We start from the raw sequence: 19,997 nt of genomic DNA, 5'->3' as shown, positions 1-19,997 counted from the left end.
AGGTCAGCATCAGCTGTGCGCATGCAAGAAGTCTTACACTGGAGTACTTCTCAAGTCCCTTAATGCCATGAGCTGAGCTGAAAAGGTTTAAATTTGTCTGCTGGGTTCCCAAGGACCCAGACATACTGAGGCCTCCCCCTAGTTTTCATGTATTCCATTACTGTCTGTGTTACAGGAGTGGCTGTGCCAGATCTGGTATGTGGGTTCAGTACCTGGAGTCTGATGGTCTCACAAAGAGAGGCAAATTCTTTTCCAGTTAATCCAAATGCAAGTTTCTGGTGAAAATTTACTGACATTTCAAATCCTAGAGTGGTTTTTCTCTCTGTTATGGCTCCAGTTTTTGATGACAATAACCACTGCAAGGGCACAACTTGCCTTGGTGCCACAAGGCTGGGGTCTTGTTGGTGCACAAGTGATGACCACCCACGTGCTTGCAGGCATGGACATGGCAGGTTCCTGGAACCCTGTGAACTGAGGTGCAAGTGACAAGACACTCGTATGTGTTCTTGGTGATCCAGTGGGCATTGTAGCCCTTTCCCCTGAAGCAGAAATGAGTAGTTCAGAGTAGGACTCAAATAATGTACAGTGAAGACATACAGCTTCAAATGTAACTGCTGGTTGTGGGAACCTCCAGCTCTTGATAATCCTACTGGAGTTACCCTAGAGGAAACCTGACTTTCAGAAAGGGCTGAGAAACCTACTTTTGGAAAAAATCAGGTTCTTGACTAATGAAGCTTTTCATCATCATTATTCCTTTCTCATTATGTGCATGCCATTGATTATACATCCCCCCCCATCATTCTTATCTGAGAATAAGGTCAGTAACTTTTGGGGCTATGTGTTAACATTCTATGATTAAAAAAGCTGCTGGTCTGATTACAGCCCACATACTAAAGATTTATTTTTTTTTTTAATACTACTGTGTGATTATTTTGCAGCTAAAGAAACTGCATTAAGTAATCCATATTTTTACTGGACTTCTGAGTGTCTTACTGGGAGCTCAACTGAAGAAGTGTATTTCTTAACACAGCGTGCTTTTTTATCATATGAATGTAACCATAGAGATTACTAGGAATAAAACATGATAGAAATAGTATACAGTTATTTGATTAGAATACTTTTGTAACAAATCTATGCATTTACTAAAAGGAATTTCTAAAAGTTAAAGTTTAAAATTGTATTATTATTTATATACAGTAAATATATATATGTGTAAAATTGCTCCACTCACTATTTTGTGAAGTTATTTAGAATGTAAGTGGTCATAATTTCTGAGAAGAAAATTTAAAAGCCATTTTCTTAATTATATAATTATGAAAACTGTGAAAATACAAAGCAATACCATGTGAATTTTGTAATCAATAAATTGAATAAATAAATCATAAAGGTTTAATACTAAAATTGGCTTTTAAAAAATAAATTGCTATTAATGAGTTAAGTAGAAATTAATTCAAGTGTTTACTTGGTAAAGAATCAGTTAAAATAGTTTAATACTTATTTATGATAATGGTTCCTAACTAGCCCTGTGGGCCAGACTCTGCAAAATTACACCACAGAAGAGGACCTAGTAGTGATGTTTATAGATTTGGACATTTATTTGTTGCTTGATTTAGTATAAAATCTAAAATTTCATTCTTCACTTTAGAGAGTGGAACATGTGGCCATATAACTGTTAAAATGTCATATATTCTTTTGCTCCTGAGCCCACGGGAGTCAGTGTCAATATGCCCACCCCTTCCAGGAGGCATAGGCTACCCGGTGGCAGTGGGGACAGGAGGTTGGTGGTTGTTCTGAGCCTGCAGTGCAGTAGAGGAGATGGTGGAACAGAAAACCTGGCTGGAGGCCACCGTGCTGCTGCTCAGCAGGAGCTCAGCAGGTCATGTCCTTGGCTGGGGCCTTCTCTCCTAGGAGAAGCTTTGGGAAGGCAGGGTGGCCCTGCAGCAAAGACCCTTTTACAGGTATAGAAAGAACTCTGAAAATGCTGGGTAAGCAGAGTGTTGAAACCAAGAGATAGTACAAAACACCTGTGATCATATTCATGCAATCATGTTTGCATTAGTTCTGGTTGATATTACTGTGTCTCCATACAACGTATTACTGGATGTCTTTCATTTACATGTTTTATACCAAAGTTTTCATGTCAAGCCTTCAAATTTTGTAGAAAAAAAACAAAAAAACAAAAAAACAAAAAAAAAAAAAAAAAAAAAAAAAAAAAAAAAAAAAAAAAAACACAACAACAAAAAAAAACCTGACAAAAAAAACCCCCACCCCAGAAGCAAACAAGAAAGATGGGATCATTTCTTATGCTGAGGTTTGGTTTTTTTTTTCCAAGTAGTCTTCAGCATCTGATTCTTGGGTGTTACAAGGGTGCTGAGTCATCTTTTAAACATTAGGATTTAAAAGTAAGAAATATTTTACTGTTGCATGTTCTGCTGTAGAGCAGGAAAAAGATTTTGGCAGATGCAATGTGAAGCTGGTTCTGGGACAGTCAGGAAGTACTCTTCTACAAGTCAGAGAAGTCATGATGAAGAATAGACTGACTGTTTTCAGTAACATAGAATGTCTCCCTTCGACCAGTTGCTCAGCCTGGACAGCTGTGTCCTCTCTGACCAAGTGCCTTACTGGCTATTATTTTATCTGGCTTATATTTTGAAGTTTATTCACACTATGTAGACTACAACACAGAAAAGGCTAGTTAGGAAAAAACAATACTCTGTTTCAAGTTAACTGGTATGAGGTGAATTGTAGGACAGATGTCAGATTTGAACTGTGTTATGCAGCATTTCCCTGTTGCTGTTATCAGATCATGAAAGGAGATGGTGTGTGGGAGAAAACGTGACAATTGTGTTGTTGCAAATAATTAAATGAAACAATGCAAGACTGTTCCATTTCTAGTGCTAGATCTTTTTATAGCTTTAATTTATGGTCTAGTGAACTTCTGAGAAGGCCCTATTCTGCTTTGGGTTACTATGATCATATGTCTTGTACCTGTGTAGCTGAGGAGAGATATGGGCCCTTGCTACTTAAAACAGAAGGAAAAAAGCTAGTAAATATATAGTATATTACTGTAATACATCTGTTTATACGTCCACAAGCATAAAGTTCATTCTCCATTTCAAGACGGATAATTTACTATTCTGCAAGTGTTTTATAAATTATTCTAATTTTTTTAACTTTTTATACAGGTGATGATTTTTGAGGTAATACATAATTTGTACTGCACTGTAATTGAATTAGAAAGATAACTGTTTCTTCATGTTTAAGTAACACTAGTTCTACTAATATTAAAATTGTCCTTTATCCTATGCTACAAAATTCCACTTGTATTTGTCCCAAATGATGAGTTGCAAAATCACAAAAACGGCTCTGTAAGGTTCAGGAAATGGGAAGTTACTGTTTCATTGATGTGATTAAGGTTTTGTTACTATCTTGCCAAAACCAAATTAACATGAGCACGACAGTTTGAGCTCTATAACTTGTTTGCTTCTGCTATGCAGAATTAGGAACGTATTGTTTAAATATCTTTGATAACTAAAGTGTTTAATATTTAATTTTGTTGTTCACCGTTTTACAGCTCTTGAGGATTGTTCTAATAAAGATTTAGATACAAAATGCAGTTATGTGTGTTTATGCTGAGCTCTGGAGCTGCCCAGGCCCACACCTGGGCCCAGGCCCTGGCTTGATCCACTGGTGGCAGTGGCTGGGGAGGGGAGAGAGGGATGAGGATGGACGGACAGACAGGTGGACAGACAGACAGGTGGACAGACAGGTGGCTCCAGCTGCACCAGGGGGGCTGAGGCAGTGGCAGAGTTGTGTGCAGTAGCAGACAGGGTGTGTTAGCTCAGCCAAATTCATACCTTGTAACTCAGTAGAAATCTCTTTTTGGACTTAAGAGGCTGCCTAAAAGCCATATTTCCTACTATCTTTGTGTGAGGTCAAGAAACTATTTATTGCACCTCACGGGTTGGGCTGGCTCTGTCAAGAAGTGCTGGCTTTGGGGTCGCCATTACAGAGAGCTCTGGTGGGCCGAAGCTGGCGCAGCCCAGTGGACAGGCCCTGTGTTTGCCTGCAGGATGCTTTCCTGGGTGATGGCGGAGAAAAAAAAGCCCAACCAAAAGCAATGCAAGAACTTTTCAGAGATGAGGATGGATTTCAGCACAGCCAGCACTGGAATGGTTATTTGGAGGCAGGACAAAGGGAGAATTTGGGCTTGAGGTTGATAACCAAGGTATGTATTGCTAGTTGTTCCATACGTAGGGAGCTTTGCCTGAGGCGATCGCTGCAATGAGGTGTTGAGATAAAGGTTTTGAATCAGTTGTGGCCACCTGGGCAACCCTGTCACCTTGGCCAGAGTGGCAGCTGCAGTGGGACATCAGCTTCAGTGGAAAAAATGTGGCTGTGGGCTTGGGATCAGTGAACAGAAACGTTCAGGCTTTAAATTCAGAGTTCCAGCCTACATCAATGAAGAGCAGCGTGTTACGCCTATGGCATAGGATACTGTTTATTAGAGAGGCCTAAATGCTGTCAGTTGTGGGGAGGTTGGTGGGTTTCTGTTCTCTAGTCAGTGGCCATGAGCACAGGACATCTGCCATGAGCACTGAGGGGTGGATGGAAAAGCAAAGCCGTGACAAGGCAAATGCAAGAGTGAGGAGGCTCAGCCCAGAAGATGTAGATGTGGGTACTTTCAGTCCAAACTAAGCACTGGAAGGTCAATTGTAAAAGTGATCTTCAGTGGGATACTGGTATTCCCTGGTACTGCTCGGTGGCCAGGCTGACCCAGGCTGTGCCTTCTAGGAAGAGGGACAAGCCCTGTAGAGAGTTGCTTGGAAGAGTTAAAAGACACTGCTAGTGTATGGTAAGTCTCCATGAAATCATACTTTTCTCTTTTTTTCTTTTTTTTAATGTTTGATTAGATGCAAATTTGGATAAAAAGGAGGCATGCTTTATGTTCTGTAAAACATCACTATAAACCTTAGTTCTGACCATGGCAATAAGCAACATCAGTAGCAATAAAGCACTATGTGTATTAAAGCACAGTATCATTGCTTGAATTCAGATAATCATGGGTTGCCCTGCAGGATGTAGCATGTACCCAAATGCTGGAAGATACATCTGTAATATAGTTATTTTAACAGGGATTTTGGAGCATAGAGTACCTTTGCTATGTGTCTAATATGCACGTCGTTATTTTAACTAAACCAGGATTAATCTTTTTTAAAACTGTATCAGTATCTCCTGTTAGCACACATGGTCTTTTGGAACTGACTGCAACTGTTAATTATATTGTCCTCCTTCAGAAGGTATCAGGCTTACTTAATAAATTTGTTTTCTTGCCTCCTATTAAATGTGTTTTCAGGCTATTGTGTTTTACACCTCACATGGTTTTCTCGCTCAGCATACGAAGTTTAAAACTAGTACTGGCTGCATGCCATAGAAACTTTAAGCCACGTCCAGATGATATAAAAAAGAAAACCTGGGTTTTTTCTCATGTACCAGCAGTCTGATCTCTAGTCTTCTCTAGGGATGCTGCTTCTTCACCAAGGTTTGTTCTTTCTAGTTCCCCAAGGGGAAGTTCACACCATCCAAGGTGTCCTTGCAGGCCTGGGTCAGTGCACTACGTCACCACCTGATGGGCTGCCACACGGCTGCTCATTTTTCAGTCAGCATTTAGTCATAACTGTGCTGCCATTCCACTGAGACAGAATAGTGATGAAGTCAGCAGTGGTGTGGTCCAATCAAAATTCCTGCTGAAGGAGAAGATAAAATAACTGGCCTGACCTGTTATCATGAAACAGACCCTGGTCTGTTTCGGACCATACGGAGTGAAAAGGTTTCTGCCTTTGTGGTGGACAGTGTTGGATGTGTACCACCTGAGATGTCTTTGCAGTTTGACTTTGCAGATGAACACTGCTGTTGGTGTGTTGTTTTGGTTTTTTTTTCTAAGAACTGGCATGCTACTTTGAAAATCCACGCAGCTATAGATAGCTTGGAGAGGAAAGGAAGGGATTGTTTTATACAGAGTTTCGTAATGCAGTTTCTGGTTGCCATAATTTTCAACGCATCTGACCAACTCGATTTCCTGTCTTGAATCAACTTTCATCAAGTCCCAAGTTCTCAATTCTGTTGTTTTGGCTGAGCTCTGTGAGTGATCTATTTTAATTTTGGAGTCTGAAAGAGCCCAAGTTTCAAAAAGAATCAGTCTCAGGAGAAGGTTGTGTGCTTAATTTGCTTTAAATTACAATGTCAAAAGTGGGGTGCTTTTTTCCTAGTTTGTTTTTAGTTTAGTTTGTTGTTGCATTTGTTTGTGTGGGGTTTTCTGTTTGTTCGTTTTAGTTTATGGAGTTCTAGTTTCCTACAGAAATACTAGCTACTTAAATATCATTATGTTGGTATGATTAAGCTCAGAAGCAGGTTACTTTGTGGGAACACTAACAGTGGTCTAAAACAGTTCAACAGATCATAGCAAGATACTCAGCTGTAGGGGGCCTGGGTGACTGGAGCCTGAACAAGTTGATGCTGTCTCTGAACTGAGTAAAAGTGGATGTCAGTGTCCAGCGGTGGCAACTGCTACTTGCAGATGTCTGAGCTAACCTGAAACAGTGACAACATTTAATTTAGGGAACTCAAGTAGTCCAGAGCTTGCCCTTGGAAGCCACCTTCTTTCTGTGGTGGTAGGGAGAAAACTACCTTTTCCACATTGAAATAGCTTGACTAGGACAGTTAAGAAATTTCACAGACACTAACACATAGTTGGGAGAGGAAACAGGGATATGGACACACACCATTTTCTCCTGCTGGCAAGTAAAGTTTAGGTTTTGCAGACAGAATCTACCAGTCTGAAATCCTTGAAGGAAACTAGTCTGTGAAGACAGAAATCAACTGTACTGATCGTATGCACTAGTCCTTTGCCATGAAATCAGCGATCCATTAAAGGATTTTTAAAATCTAGACAAATAGGAACACTCCTGAGTGGTGTAGTGCAACTCAGCACACCAGGGACCTTTCTCTTGGGAGTGAAGATTCAAGCACTTGACAAATGACCAGTTCAGCCATAAACACAACATTTTTGCTTGGCATGCTACACCAGAAACTTTATTCAGTTAATTTTGAAAATATTTGCAACCAAAATTTATTTTTTGTAAACTCACAGAAATAAGCTTTAACATATAGGCTGTATACAACTCAAATACAGGTAATACTTTTAGCAATAACTTACAGATACAAACTAATGATAAACTACAATTTCACAAAGAATTGTAAACATCTTGCACAACTGTCAGTCCTTTCTTTTAGGCAAAGTGCTCTTTTGATGACAAATAAATTAACACACACAACTAGAGTGGACTACTTCCAGACAATACAAAAAGGTATTTTAATAAGGCTTGTAAACAACGTAAGTTTTTTATGCAGATTCCATAAAAGTGTCTTGCAGGCTAAATATACTTACATACCCAGGCAGCAGAAGTGATCTTGAAAATGCTTTAGATGTTAAATTAAGAGTTAACATTAATATATGTCCAATTATATTTTTAATACACAATAAATGACTTAGGGGTACTTCCTTAATAGCTTATATCCCTGACAGAAATTAATTAGGTGTGACTTAGTGGCAGCTGTGTCATTGAATGGGGTAGCAAAGGCTGGAGTCCAAGAGCTGTAGGTGAATGAGCTACAAACAAAACAGAAATATTTACCAGTCAACTTCAGAGGCAGGGAAATATTCTAAGCTGGTAAATCCCATTGGGTAGTAACAGCCCCTGGTCCAACCACTGTTCCTCTGCCCACCACGCACAGCCCACCTTGTGCCACCACTTTGGAGAAAGATAAGCTCAGGCCATACAGGTGGCTTAGAGCCCTCTGAAAGTCCTCACAGCCTCTCCTAATCACACAAGCTAAAGTTGTCCACTTGCTGGGTTATAAGACGCACAATGACTGAAACATACGTTTGACCACAAGGCTCTCCTCTGTGGTTACTGTGGGGGAAGCTGAAGGTTTCAGTGGGGCTGCTGGACTGACTAAACCAAGAGTCCTCGGGGTGAGAGCCAGGCAGCAAATGCTTTGCATTAAAATTACATATTATGAAAAAAGTGGCACGGATGTTTAAAGACAGTGTTTAATTTCTTACTACTAGTATTCATAGTTTGGAGGAAGCACAAAAAGCAGTCTCCATACCCAATATTCAGCTATGTTCTAATTAAGAAGTGCTGTCACTTGAAGAGGGACACTGCTTAATGAGGTATAGATAGCAAGTGCTGCATTAATATACTCTGTAAGGAATACTAGAAATTAAAAATCCATTAAGTTTCTTCAATCAGTGCTCAGTAAATTGTTCTTGCTGCAGTCAATAATGATTTAACTTGGATATGCGAAGCTGTTGTACCTACCATCCATGTAGCTGTGCAGAGCAGTTAGCATACTCCCATCCTGGGGTACGTAGGCAGAATATGCCATTTCTTCTAGCATGGGTGGAGACAGCCTGGAGGGCTGAACTGCTGTGACAGGAGCAGTAGATGAATGATTGGGACTAACGTGTTTCTTATGACGTGCCCTGCAATTCTGAAACCATACCTGAGAAGGGGAAAAATGTACATGTTAATAGATTGCATTCTGCTTCAACATTAGCGTAATAAACCCCTATGAGTTCTAACTTTGGATGAATTCAATTAGTTAATTGGGCCTTTAACATAACCTGACAGCCCAAATGCAGAAATATCCATTCCAAGCCTGTTTGGTTCAACCAGCCCAATCAAATGAAGAAAGCTTCTGCAGTGCCCGGGGGTCTGCAGAGGAGCAGCCAGGCCAGGGCTGCACCCTAGGGCAGGGGACCCCGCAGGTCACCCCCACTGCACACAGGGGTGACAGCCATGCAGGTCTGCCAGGGGTTAACCACTCTCCTCCTCACCCTGGGAACTGTGCAAGCTGCCTTTTTTTTTTCCCTTTAAAGCCTTGATAGCAGCTGTCAGTCCTCCTTTCTATAGAAACACTGTCAATTCTCAAGGCTGGAATAAGAAAAAGGAACTGCAAACTTATTTTTATATAAGCATCTATATGATGTTAAATATCAAATTTATGTATAAAAGAACCTACATTCAATGTTGCTGAGAGGGATCATCAAGTGAAGACTCCCAGTTTGTATTTATCTTGGTTTTGGATGGGCTTTGGTATGTATTAACTCTGCTCTTTGGAACAGATCACTAGATATTTCTAAGTTGTCACAGCACAAGCCATTTTCAAAATGAGTGTTGGTCTTAAGAAGTGTCTACCAAAGTAAAAAATATGTATTTAACTTAGTGCGAATTTCAGTGCTATTTAGGCTGAAAGGTTTCTTCCTGGAAGATTAGTAATCCTCCACACAAAGCATGAGAGGAATACAGCAAGTTTTCCGAATTAACATGTTTGTTCTAGACCTATTCCTGACTAAGAATGTTGTCTGAAGTTATGCTAAAACTGACAGATTAGATCTTTTTCCATTTCAGAATAACTACTTGGAGAACATTGTCATTAAGCATTTCCAATGAATAAGTACCAGACTTTTGTTAGTCAAGTAACCTGTGCAGTTACCTGTATAACACGCCTGCTCAAGCCTGTTCTTTCTGCCAGTTTCTGAAGTGTCTGTGCATCTGGATTGTTGTCCTGAGCAAACTGTGCTTGCATAACCTGGAAATGCAAGATAAGAGATTGCAAGTTTTTGTGTGCAGTCCTGAGAGCAGCATTACTGACTCCTCTCAGACCACAATCCTGTTCCTGTGTTTTTTGAAAGTTGTTATTAGTCCCCAGATGGTTCTCACTACATTAAGGGAAAAAAAAAACAAAACAAAAAACCCCACAACAATCTCTATCCCCACCCCACCCCCCAGATGCAAGCCTCTTTAAACATGCTTAACTGAGCTGAGACATTTACCAGAAATGAAGGAAATGAATTGTGTTTGGCAGTAATGAAATGTGAAGGAGGTGCTCAGTTATCATTGTTAAAATAACTGTGGGAGAAAATCCACTGCAAAGAAACTTGAACAGGCTTGTAAAGAAAACTTTTACAGCAGCAGACCTCAGTCCAGGGCATAATGAAGGAATGAACTTTGATTCAGCTCTCCACTTGTCAGTCACTGCTTGCAACTTCTATTACATGGGGCAACTTAACTCTCTTCTGCTGCATGGAGGATGCAGGCAAGTGGAAAGCACTTTGTCCCTCTTTTACTTTCAACTGACCTGAGGAACAGAGGCTCCTGTTTGGCTGACCAGCCCTAGGGAACTGCTTGGTAACCCTCATCTTTTTACAAAAACTGGAGTGAACACTTGTCATTGGGATATAAATTGCATGGCTTTGAGGAGGCAGATGTCTACTTGGGCTGCATTTTGGACAGTTTTAGAGCCTGTAAGAGTTTACCTTATCTTAGGAAGCAAGGCTTCATGGGTTTCTGCTGGGCCTCTTCAACAACTTAGTAAACTATAGTTTTTAATTTCTGGATTTTGACCCTTGCTGGTCTGCAAATTTTGCCTGGTTTAATCTTTGAAGATTCACGCTGCTTCTCTCCCCACTTAGAAAAACTGAAGCTATTTACTTTCCTATTTTTTCAAACAAAGACATCAAAAAGCACAGAAATCCTGTACAAGTACTTCCTTCTGACACTTGTTTTGCTTGTACCAGCATCACAGATGGGTACAGAGAAAGACTCACTCAGCAGATAGTAAGTATCATTAAATAACAAGAGGCTCCAGGATCTCAAACACTGACTGAAGTCAGTCACGATCTATTTAAAAACACAAAGAAAAAGAAACATGGGGTTTCAATGACAGCAAAAGGGAAGAGGCCCTGAATATGGCTCCTACCCAAATATCTGGGCTTTATCTCCTATTCAGCCAGAAAAGAAAGTTCCCTTTCACAGAAGTTTGAGCTCAGTGTCCAGAACTCTTGCTCTCTGCCCTTGTGAGGTTATTGCTAACATGGTTGGTATTCAGAAAAAAACATTGTCTCCAGTGTGGCTGAAATGAAAACCAAATTATGAACAGCCACATGCCAGCTACCTAGCACTGCTTAAATGCCTCACCTGTTTCTACATCTCAGCTTCAGTTTTTCTCAACTGATGTCACCCTGAACAAGATGAGGACAGGCCAATGAAGCAGAACTCAGGCTGAGACAGTAGAAAACTAATGGTGTAGTGGCCTCATGTGACCAGAAATTCAAAGGCATTATAAAATGAAAGCAAGTATGTGCAGCTAGGATTAGGTACAAAGCCAGCTTTCTTTCCACTAGAGGTTGAAACCTCTTCCATCCAGTCCCACCGCAACCCCTTTTTCATGAGGAAGCTGGCCCAAGACATGGGTTTTTTTCCCTAGAAGGCTAAAATGAAGTTGTGATCCAGTGGGTGAAATAACTCCTATCTGAGACAGTGCAGAGCTAACCCCCGCCAAAGTAGCAACAAGAGAAGAAGCCTCGAAAGCAGAGCAGATGCAGGAAAAAAACCCTCTATCCACCTTCAGAGCAGGCTTGACCATGCAGCAAAGATTTTGGCTTGGTTATGACCAGACTTCCTAGCTCCCACTTCCCTTAGTCCTAACCATGGAGTGGAACAGAAGTAGAGGCTGAGCCTGTACAAAGGGATATTAGAAGAACACTTCAGTACACATGTTCAACAAACTGGGACAACACAAGAATTGCTGCCAAGTACTTCAAATGCACTTTCCCTGTATTTCACTCCACCCAGCTCTATGAAAATAAGTGGGACTTTTTTCCCCTAAAACATGCAGCATTAAATCCCAAGTCAGGGTCTTGAAACATGCCACTATCATGCCTTCAGAGTATTTTGAACAGGCAAAGCTCAAAACCACTGAGGAAATCAACATGCGAGACATCTTGAAGGGGCAATGGAAAGAAAAAGTGAATGTGTCTCTGCTGATATTCTCTCTTCCTGGTGTACAGAAGCATGGCTAGGAATATAAATATATGACCTAAAAAGTATTAAGGAAAACCATCTTAGAAGGAAAAAGGGCAATCAAGAAATAAATGCTCAAATATTTCACATCTTCTCTATAAAGCAAATCAAAACAAGAAATACACACTAGTAGGAGTCAACCTGTGGAAAATTCATGTGAAAACAAACAGGAATCCATAATACCTGTTTTGAGAACACAATCTTTTGCAGCCCCTATTGTTCATTACAACAAAATTCAAATTCCCATTCTCTTCATGTCTTGAAGTCATTTACAGTACCCATCTTCAGTACAACTCCTCACATTACATAATTCCAAAAATATTTTGTCTTTATTATGTGTAGCGATGTAAATGTCTGATTAAATAGATTTCATTGAGCAATCAAAATAGAATCTTTTTGTTTCTACTCTGCAGAATTACTGTCTGCCCCCAGGGAAATAAAAAGCTTGAAGAGTAACTATTTCACATTAAACTGCTGAAGCTAACAAACAATTCCAGAAACATGCTGTGTCTTGATAGTTTATGAAATCATTAAAAACATGCAAGCTTTTTCTTTCCCCCCATATGCATGTGAATTCCTAACAGTTCTCTGCCCATGTCCTGCATAAATCTGAAAAGTGCAAGGTTTTAGCACTGCATCTACCTGAAGCTGATCTGCTGTGAAGCTGGTCCGAGCTCTTTTTGCTGGTTTTGGATGATTAACATCTTGTTCTGTTAGCAATGCTCCTTCCACACTAATCCCATTACCTGAAGCAGTAAAAAGAAAACAACATTGTCTGCTAAACAGTCAAAAAGGTGTTTTTTGTAAGTCAGATTGTCCTCCAACAATAACCAACAGTACCCAGAACAACTGAATTTCAACTTTAAAGCTTGAACTTGATCTGGCACCATTACCCATTAGACCCCAAACGACTCCCTTTGGTAAGTGAGGGAAAGACAGATCCAGCACAGTATTTTATCAACTAAATGTTTTCTTTTCCTTAGGATATAAAACAAGTTATACAAACTTAAAAAGAATTAAAACATCAAATAATTTGCACACTTTAGTTCAAGAACCTGCACTTCCAGCCTTAGCAAAGCTAGGTAATTACATCTTAAATAAGGAAGATGAAGTAAAACCCAACAATTTAATTAAAACTAACACACAAACACAGTATTTCACAAAAGCTGGGTGTTACCGTTTTCAACTTCTCTTTTCAGATTATCCAACATGCAGTCGTAATGTACTCTACAAAGGACTTTCTCTTCCACCAAAGCAAACTCCTCTCCAGTAGAAAGCTGTCTCTTGCAGGAGAAGCAGGCAAAGCAGGCCAGGTGGTACACATTGCCCTTTGCCCGGCGGACCCAGTCGGTGGAGTGGATGTGCCTCCCACAGCGGGAGCAGCGGGTGCCGTAGCGCCTGCACAGACACAGGGACAGGAGAGGAGGGCAGCCACCAGCCCCCCCCAGCAACATGGTGACTCCTGGAGCCACCAGGATGTGGCAGCACAGCCAAGACCCAAAAAAATCCAGAGTTTGTATCCAGTAGCTTTGGAGCACACTGAGCAACAGAAACCAATATCCTTAGATGGAAAAGAATAAAATGAAACTACAGTAGATGGTTTAGTGGCTAGGGGCTGTAGGGTGAATGGTTGGACTCTATGAAATACCTTAACTGCTAGATGAACTCACAACTCTTGATCTTTCCTCTTATGAAGATAACTTTTTTAAAAACTATGCATGGAAGACAAAAATGGATGACTGTGTTCAAAATTCTCTCAATTATTCAAATATATTATGCATTACTTTGGCGATAGTCTGAATTATTATATTTTGCTACATCATCCTCCACTGATTGTTCAATCCACTTTAGCAGACAGGAAAACCTGTATCTTGATAGTTATTTCCTTAACTAACATCACGTTATGATTTTTAATAATTTAAATACCTGCAAGCATTTACATTACTAGAGTAGAATATTCCTCTTTGAAGAGGAAGTGAGCCACCAGGTTATGCTGATTATTTAGACACAAATTTGTCCTGAAAATCTTTGCAGGTTTGTAAAATGTTTTTCAGCCCCACAAAACTTAAACCGGAGTTCACAGTATTCAGCCAGTCCTCTCTCTTTCAGTGTCAAAACTCAGCAGCTGAACATAATCCATTCCATACACAGGTGAGAATCCATAAATAGTCTAGTCTGGGGAAGTAACAGCAACCACACCAAAATTAACAGCAAAAAAGTTTGCCTCTTTCCTGACCCTCAATGCCAATATAATATTCTTCTGAACAGGATTAGACCTTAATATTGAAAAACTATTAATGTTCTAAACCAAGGGATCACAGAAAGGTATAAATCCTGAATGCTTCTTTTAAAAATGAGATTTATTCCATGTTGGCTTTGTAGTTCCAGGTGATATCATGAGTTTCATACCAGCATTAGTGCTAGTGCTAGTCCAGACAGAATATCACCTCAACTCTTCCTGGTGTGCTCAGTCAGCATTACCTCAGGGGGATTCTTTGCAGATACCAAAGCTTTACAACCTTACTGTGGGCAGGAATTCTGACTTAAGGATTTTGTAGTACAGAAGGAAATTACTGTATAAATGCAATAGCTATGCAAAATAGAGAGGAAAAGGGGAAGACTCATAGGTAGCTGCATTAGACAGACTTAGTGTTGCTCAAATCCCTCCACAAGAAAGGACAGTTTAATCACTGAAAATAAACCTAGCAAATAAAAACCAAGGAGCCTAAACATGCTTAAGCAAAAAGTGTCAAATAAGCACAGCAATATCTAATAAAATTGTATTCTTGTATGATATACCTGAAATAGTCAAGTTTGCAGAAGATATCTTTATCTTTGATGTAGCAGCTCGTGTGCCTTCCTAGAGAGGTTCTGCAAACACTGCACGAGAGACAGCGCACATGCCAGCAGAGGTCATTTACCTGCAAAAACACAAAAGAAAAGTGCCCCTCAGTGTTTGCATTACCAATATTGCATTTCATAGTTACAAAAATTATTTTTCCATCCATATAGACAAGGCCAAAAATGACACACCGAGATTCACAGAAAAATTATCTTCAAGGCAAAACATTTCCTACAGAACTGCATGCACACTAAGGGTTAATTAATTTGATGGAGTTCTTAAGAATAAGCTTTCATGGTTTTGTAATTAAAAGCATCAGAAGAGGAAGCAAGAGATTCGAGTTCCATGTAGGTATTTTGTGTTGAATTCTTTTCTCATAGCATTAGAGTAATAGAGTGAGTTCTGGCCTCACATGGCCTTGGTAAGGCAGCTAGCTTACATATTTTTATTTCCCAGTCTGCAAAAAGTCCTGTCTTCACAAAGAAGAAACTTTGCAAAGTTATTTTAGATTTCTTAAAACATGAGTATCGAAGAAAAAAAGAAACAACTTGTCAAACAAAACCACACCATGAGCCACATCTTTGTTTTCCAGGTTTCTGCTGAAGCTAAGAGAATGGAGTGAGTTTCAGAAGAGCAGCAGCTGTTTCAATACCAAATTCAACAATTCTTCAACATGCAACATTCATAGTGAAAACAGACATAAAAAGCTTTCCTGGAAAGCAGCAGAAATCTGCAGTTTTGAAAACTTGCATATAACTCTTGGGGCAAACAAATTGAGTGCAATAATTTTCATTTCTTCTTTCCTATAAAGAGAACCTCTTTGTAGTGCAGGCATTCTGCATCACACATCAGAAAACCTAGGACTCTCCATGAACATAAGAATTTAGTGACAGCCCTCTAGGTAGTTCCATGCAGCATAAGACTTCTGTAAACTTAACAGTGACTAAGCTTAGGTGTATTTTAACTTTCTGAGCCAATTTCTCCATCTCATACCAAACAGCCCATACAATGCCCATGGCAAAGCAGCAGATTTGAGATAATCCAGGATGTGCCCTTCATCAGAACACCACCAGACAAGCCACAGAGAAAGTGAAGTATTGACTCCTGCACTCAGGCTAGAATCACCAATTTCAGGTATTCTTCAGTTTATACAATGCAGCTTGCAGTTGCTCAGCGCTCTCCCAACTGCTATCCTTGTTGGCAGCCATCTTCCCATACACTGGCAAACCTATACCACAAAATAATGTCAAACTGTTGACAACAGCCGTCACCAAATTGATCCTCCCAAGTGTTTCTTCCCTCAGCAGCCACAGCCCCAGTGCAGGCCAGAGGACCCTGCAGGCAGCCAGGCCCTGGTGTGCAGCTTCACAGAGCCCAAGCTGATGTCCCAGCCACACCATGCTCCTTGCACTGCCGCTTCTTCCGCAGTTAATGCTTCTGTGCAGAGCAGGATAGCTTTGACAGTGGTCACATTTGGCATCACCCATTTATGTTCTTATGAATTTACAGGGCTGAAAGCTGGAAGATGTGTTGCTGGTCAGCAAGACACCAGGTTACCAGCAGAGATTCCTTCCTCTTTCTGCTCGCACAGGAAGCAGCAATTTAATTTAAAACTAATTTAAAGTTCAGGCTAAATGATTTACAGGTCTTTTGCTCAGAGCCACATTATCCCAATTTTTAAGACAGAAGACTGCAATGATCAGTAAACAACCTACTTACAGGTCTCTGGAGTTAGCTGGACTTGGAACCAAGCTCAGGTTAGTTCAGCTCCCAGTCCTGTGGCACTACTCCGGTGTCAACCCAGCTGCTGCAAAGGTGCCCAGGATTCACCACAAAAAGCAACAAAGCAGCTACCCACACCTACACCTACCCTATTTTACATGCACACCAACCCATGTTCCTTTGACCTTCTCACCCCATCTGAGGTCTAGGCAAGTGATCTAATAAGTGAGATGTTTTCAGCGCTGTTCCCAACTTTCACTTTTCAGGATATGCAATGGCTTTATTTAAGGCTGCATCTGATGGAACTAAGTTGATTCTCACACGATTAACTAATCCAGGATAATTTTAGTGGATACAATACAGGAAGAAAGTATCCCCCCTTTCAACCACATTAATGCTTTATGCTTAAAGTCACAAGGTTTTATTTTAAATTATCTTAGCCCTGAACATTTATGCTAGCAAAACTACTCTGCAATCACACAGCTTACTTCCTTCAAGGGCATTTCCAGACACATTTCACAGAAATAATTCCCCAAGAGCCATTTACTGCTTTGAAATTCACAACACCACGCTAAGAAATTTCCTTTAATTAATTGCGAACGGGCCATACCACCACGGCTTACCCAGGAGCACAAAACACATCAAGAAGTTACCCGCATTCGAAACCATAGGTTCTTTTCCGCTCTCTCCTTCCGCACTTCAAGAAAATAAAACCCTAGCGCAGGAAAGCATTACCCAAAACCCAAGCGGCAACCGGAGTTCCTTCGGGCCCCAGATCACACCGGCAAGCAGGCAAATGACTCCACTCGTTCTCCCGTCTTGCCAGACGCTGGGCTGGCCGTCTCGGTGCGCAGGGGAAGACCCCTCGGCCGCGGCACCGACGGGGCAGCAGCAGCCGCAGCGCTGCGGTGGGGCAACCCGGAGGGTTCTCCTGGAAGCCCGCGGACCACGGCTCCGGGAGGCTGGCTAAGTGCCTCCGACGGCACTGCCGTACCGGGGGAAGCGGCGGCACCGGGCCGCCCCCAATGTAAGGAGCCGCCACCGCCCCCAGATGCCGCTCACCTTCAGCAGGTACTTGTCCACGATCTCCAGCCCGCAGCTGCTACACACACACTTTCCGGGGCCGCAGCCGGAGCCCGAGGCCATGGACCGCGGCGAGGAGGAGGGCGAGAGGGCGGTTGAGGAAGAGCAGGAGTCCTCGTCGGCAGCTGCAGGGCTGGCCTGGGGGAAGCGCAGGGGAGGCGGCTGTCAGCACCCGTCCCCACCGCCCGGAGAGCCAGGACCCCCGCACCGGCACCTGCGGGGCTTCGCCGGGAGGGTGGCGGCAGGAGCCGGCACTACTCCAGGGGGCTGAGCCCAAGGCACCGGACTGGAAGGACGGGAGCGGCCACTGCCACCACCTCCCAACACAGGGCACCGGCCCCATGCCCGCCCCCTCCCCACGCACCTTCTCCGAGGGGCCGCCGAGCGCGGGCAAGTCCTTGTCCTCCAGCCTGCAGACGAACATCGGGTCGCTCTTCCAATACATGGCCCTGCCCTACCGCATACCAGCTCGGCGGCGGGCGGCGAGGCTGCCCGGGGACCCCGCGCCAGGGCTCTGCGCTCCGCGCCTGCAGGGAAAAAAGTTTTGTTTTCTAGTGGGTGGACCCGCGGCGCGGGGACCTGCCTCGCTGGCCTCACCTCCTGCGCAAAACCCGCCTTCTGAGCATGGCGGGAGCGCTACCTTCGCCAGCGAGCCTGGCTTAACGTAAGGGGAGGGGGAGTGAGGGGGTGGCGGAACCCCAACAACAAGAAAAACAAACAAACAACAACAACAAAAAAACCCAAACCAAAACCAACGAAAGAAACCAGGAGACCCCCTCGCCGTTTGTCTTCACTGTTTACCACGGCTTCTCCCCACCGCCCCACTCTAAACAAAGATTCAAATTACATCCCTGTGTTAGCTAAGACAAACACGGCCGAAAGCGAGAGAACGCGTGAACAGCCTTACTGTTCCTCTGTACAGCTGAAACCCAAAGCCCAAAAGAGGTCCTACAGCTTAGACTCACAACCCCTAACTCAGTCTGCCTGTTTCTGCTCTTGCTCGTGTCTTTAAGATCCCCAATAAAACCTTTCTCGTTAAGCTAAAAAAGGAGCACCTGAGCTGCCCAAAGGCCGTAGCGTTACTCCGTTCCTGAAATCGAGCCTGAAAGAGCACGGATGTTGCTAATTAACATCACCGCCTTCGGCCGCACGGCGGACAGAGGGTGCTCGGAGCTGGCGGTACGCAGCTCCCCGGAAAACTAGCGGAAAACTCCGTCTGTCAGTCGAGCGGGACCTCGGGTCACTGGCACGTTGTTTTCCATGATTACAAACCCTGCCAGCAGATTTCCCTCAACCCAAAAACTGCTGCTGTGCTCTGTGCTCGAGGCATTTCAGGAGAATAAAGCAACAGCTTGTCCACCGCAGGTGAGGTAAATAACCGGGGTGTCTGCTTCTCTGCACGTACTTAACTAGCCAGGTGTTTTTAATTAAACTTGTCGTTATGTTTCCATCTTCTCCCCCCCTCCCGTCTTTGTTTCAGCTCTGCCCGACGATAGATGCGAGACATGTTGCAGAGCCTCAGTAAAGCGAGCGACGAGAATTATCCCTACACTTAAAACCACGATAAGTTTGCTAAAAGGGAATTTTGCTTTTGAGAAGCTGCATGAAAGGAGAAGCTCCATGTTCTTTTTCCCCAAAAAATGTCAAGCTTTTTTTCAAATCCCGGGACCCGATTCTGCAGGACCGTAACTGAACAAGCGGTGGTGCCGAGCCCCGGGCGTTCCGGAACGTTCCATGGTCAGTCATTCGTTTGTACGGTGCTAAAACCCATCTAACCCTGGACTGAATCTCCCTTAAACTTTCCACTAATGTTCCTACCAGTTGCTGCCAGTCAGACAAACAGTGCCTGTTTTTTTGCTTATTTTCTTCCCATAAAGCAACTCAGGGCAGTGCAACCCACAGCCCCGAGCGGCGGTGCGGGGGCGACCGCTGGATCCCGCCGTCCCCTGCATGCCCAGGTCCCCCTAACCCCCGGTGGCAGCTTTCGGGCCTCTCCCCGGCCCGGCCCCTCAACGGCCACCGCAGCCCCACGGGGCGCGGTCTGGGGCTTCCCCCGTGGCCTCTGCCCCGGCCGCGACGGGGGGGGCCGGCCCGACCGGCGAGGTGCGCGGGCGGGGGGTGTCCGAGGCGTGGCCCCGTGGTCCGGCGGGGACGAGCGCTCTCTGCGCCCCGCGGAGAGCTCGGCCCATGGCCGCGTCGAGCACGGACCCTGACGGGGCTCCCCCTCTCTGCGCCGCTCGGCCGTCCGTGACCATCAGCCGTGCGACATTAGCGCTGTCACCTGTCTTCGGAGCCTCGACAGAAACCTAGCACCTGGTGGGGGCCTTCGAGAAGTGCGCGGTGGAAAATCCGGGCCGGACCCGTCCTGCAGAGAGCCGCGGTAAGCCCGGGGAGCGTCTGGACCTGTTCCGCTTCGTGCA

At 43.3% G+C, this 19,997-nt stretch overlaps 1 protein-coding gene across 1 annotated transcript; it reads right to left on the bottom strand.

The window, feature by feature from the left end:
* Nucleotides 1–7,073: 7,073 nt before the first annotated feature.
* LHX8 (LIM homeobox 8) lies at nt 7,074–18,085 on the bottom strand. The gene is made up of 8 exons (XM_030455373.1): nt 17,942–18,085; nt 17,557–17,715; nt 14,730–14,851; nt 13,108–13,328; nt 12,573–12,676; nt 9,562–9,657; nt 8,385–8,568; nt 7,074–7,669 (listed from the first exon to the last, which is right to left on the bottom strand). The coding sequence occupies exons 1-8, from the start codon at nt 18,020–18,022 to the stop codon at nt 7,593–7,595; spliced, it is 1,044 nt and encodes a 347-aa protein (XP_030311233.1). The 5' UTR covers nt 18,023–18,085; the 3' UTR covers nt 7,074–7,592.
* Between the last annotated feature and the right edge of the window lie 1,912 nt (nt 18,086–19,997).

This window comes from Calypte anna, chromosome 8 (genome assembly GCF_003957555.1).
Source record: "Calypte anna isolate BGI_N300 chromosome 8, bCalAnn1_v1.p, whole genome shotgun sequence".
NCBI classification, from domain to species: domain Eukaryota; kingdom Metazoa; phylum Chordata; class Aves; order Apodiformes; family Trochilidae; genus Calypte; species Calypte anna.
The sequence above is the reverse complement of the archived record's forward strand: the minus strand, read 5'-3'. Positions and strand labels throughout refer to the sequence as shown.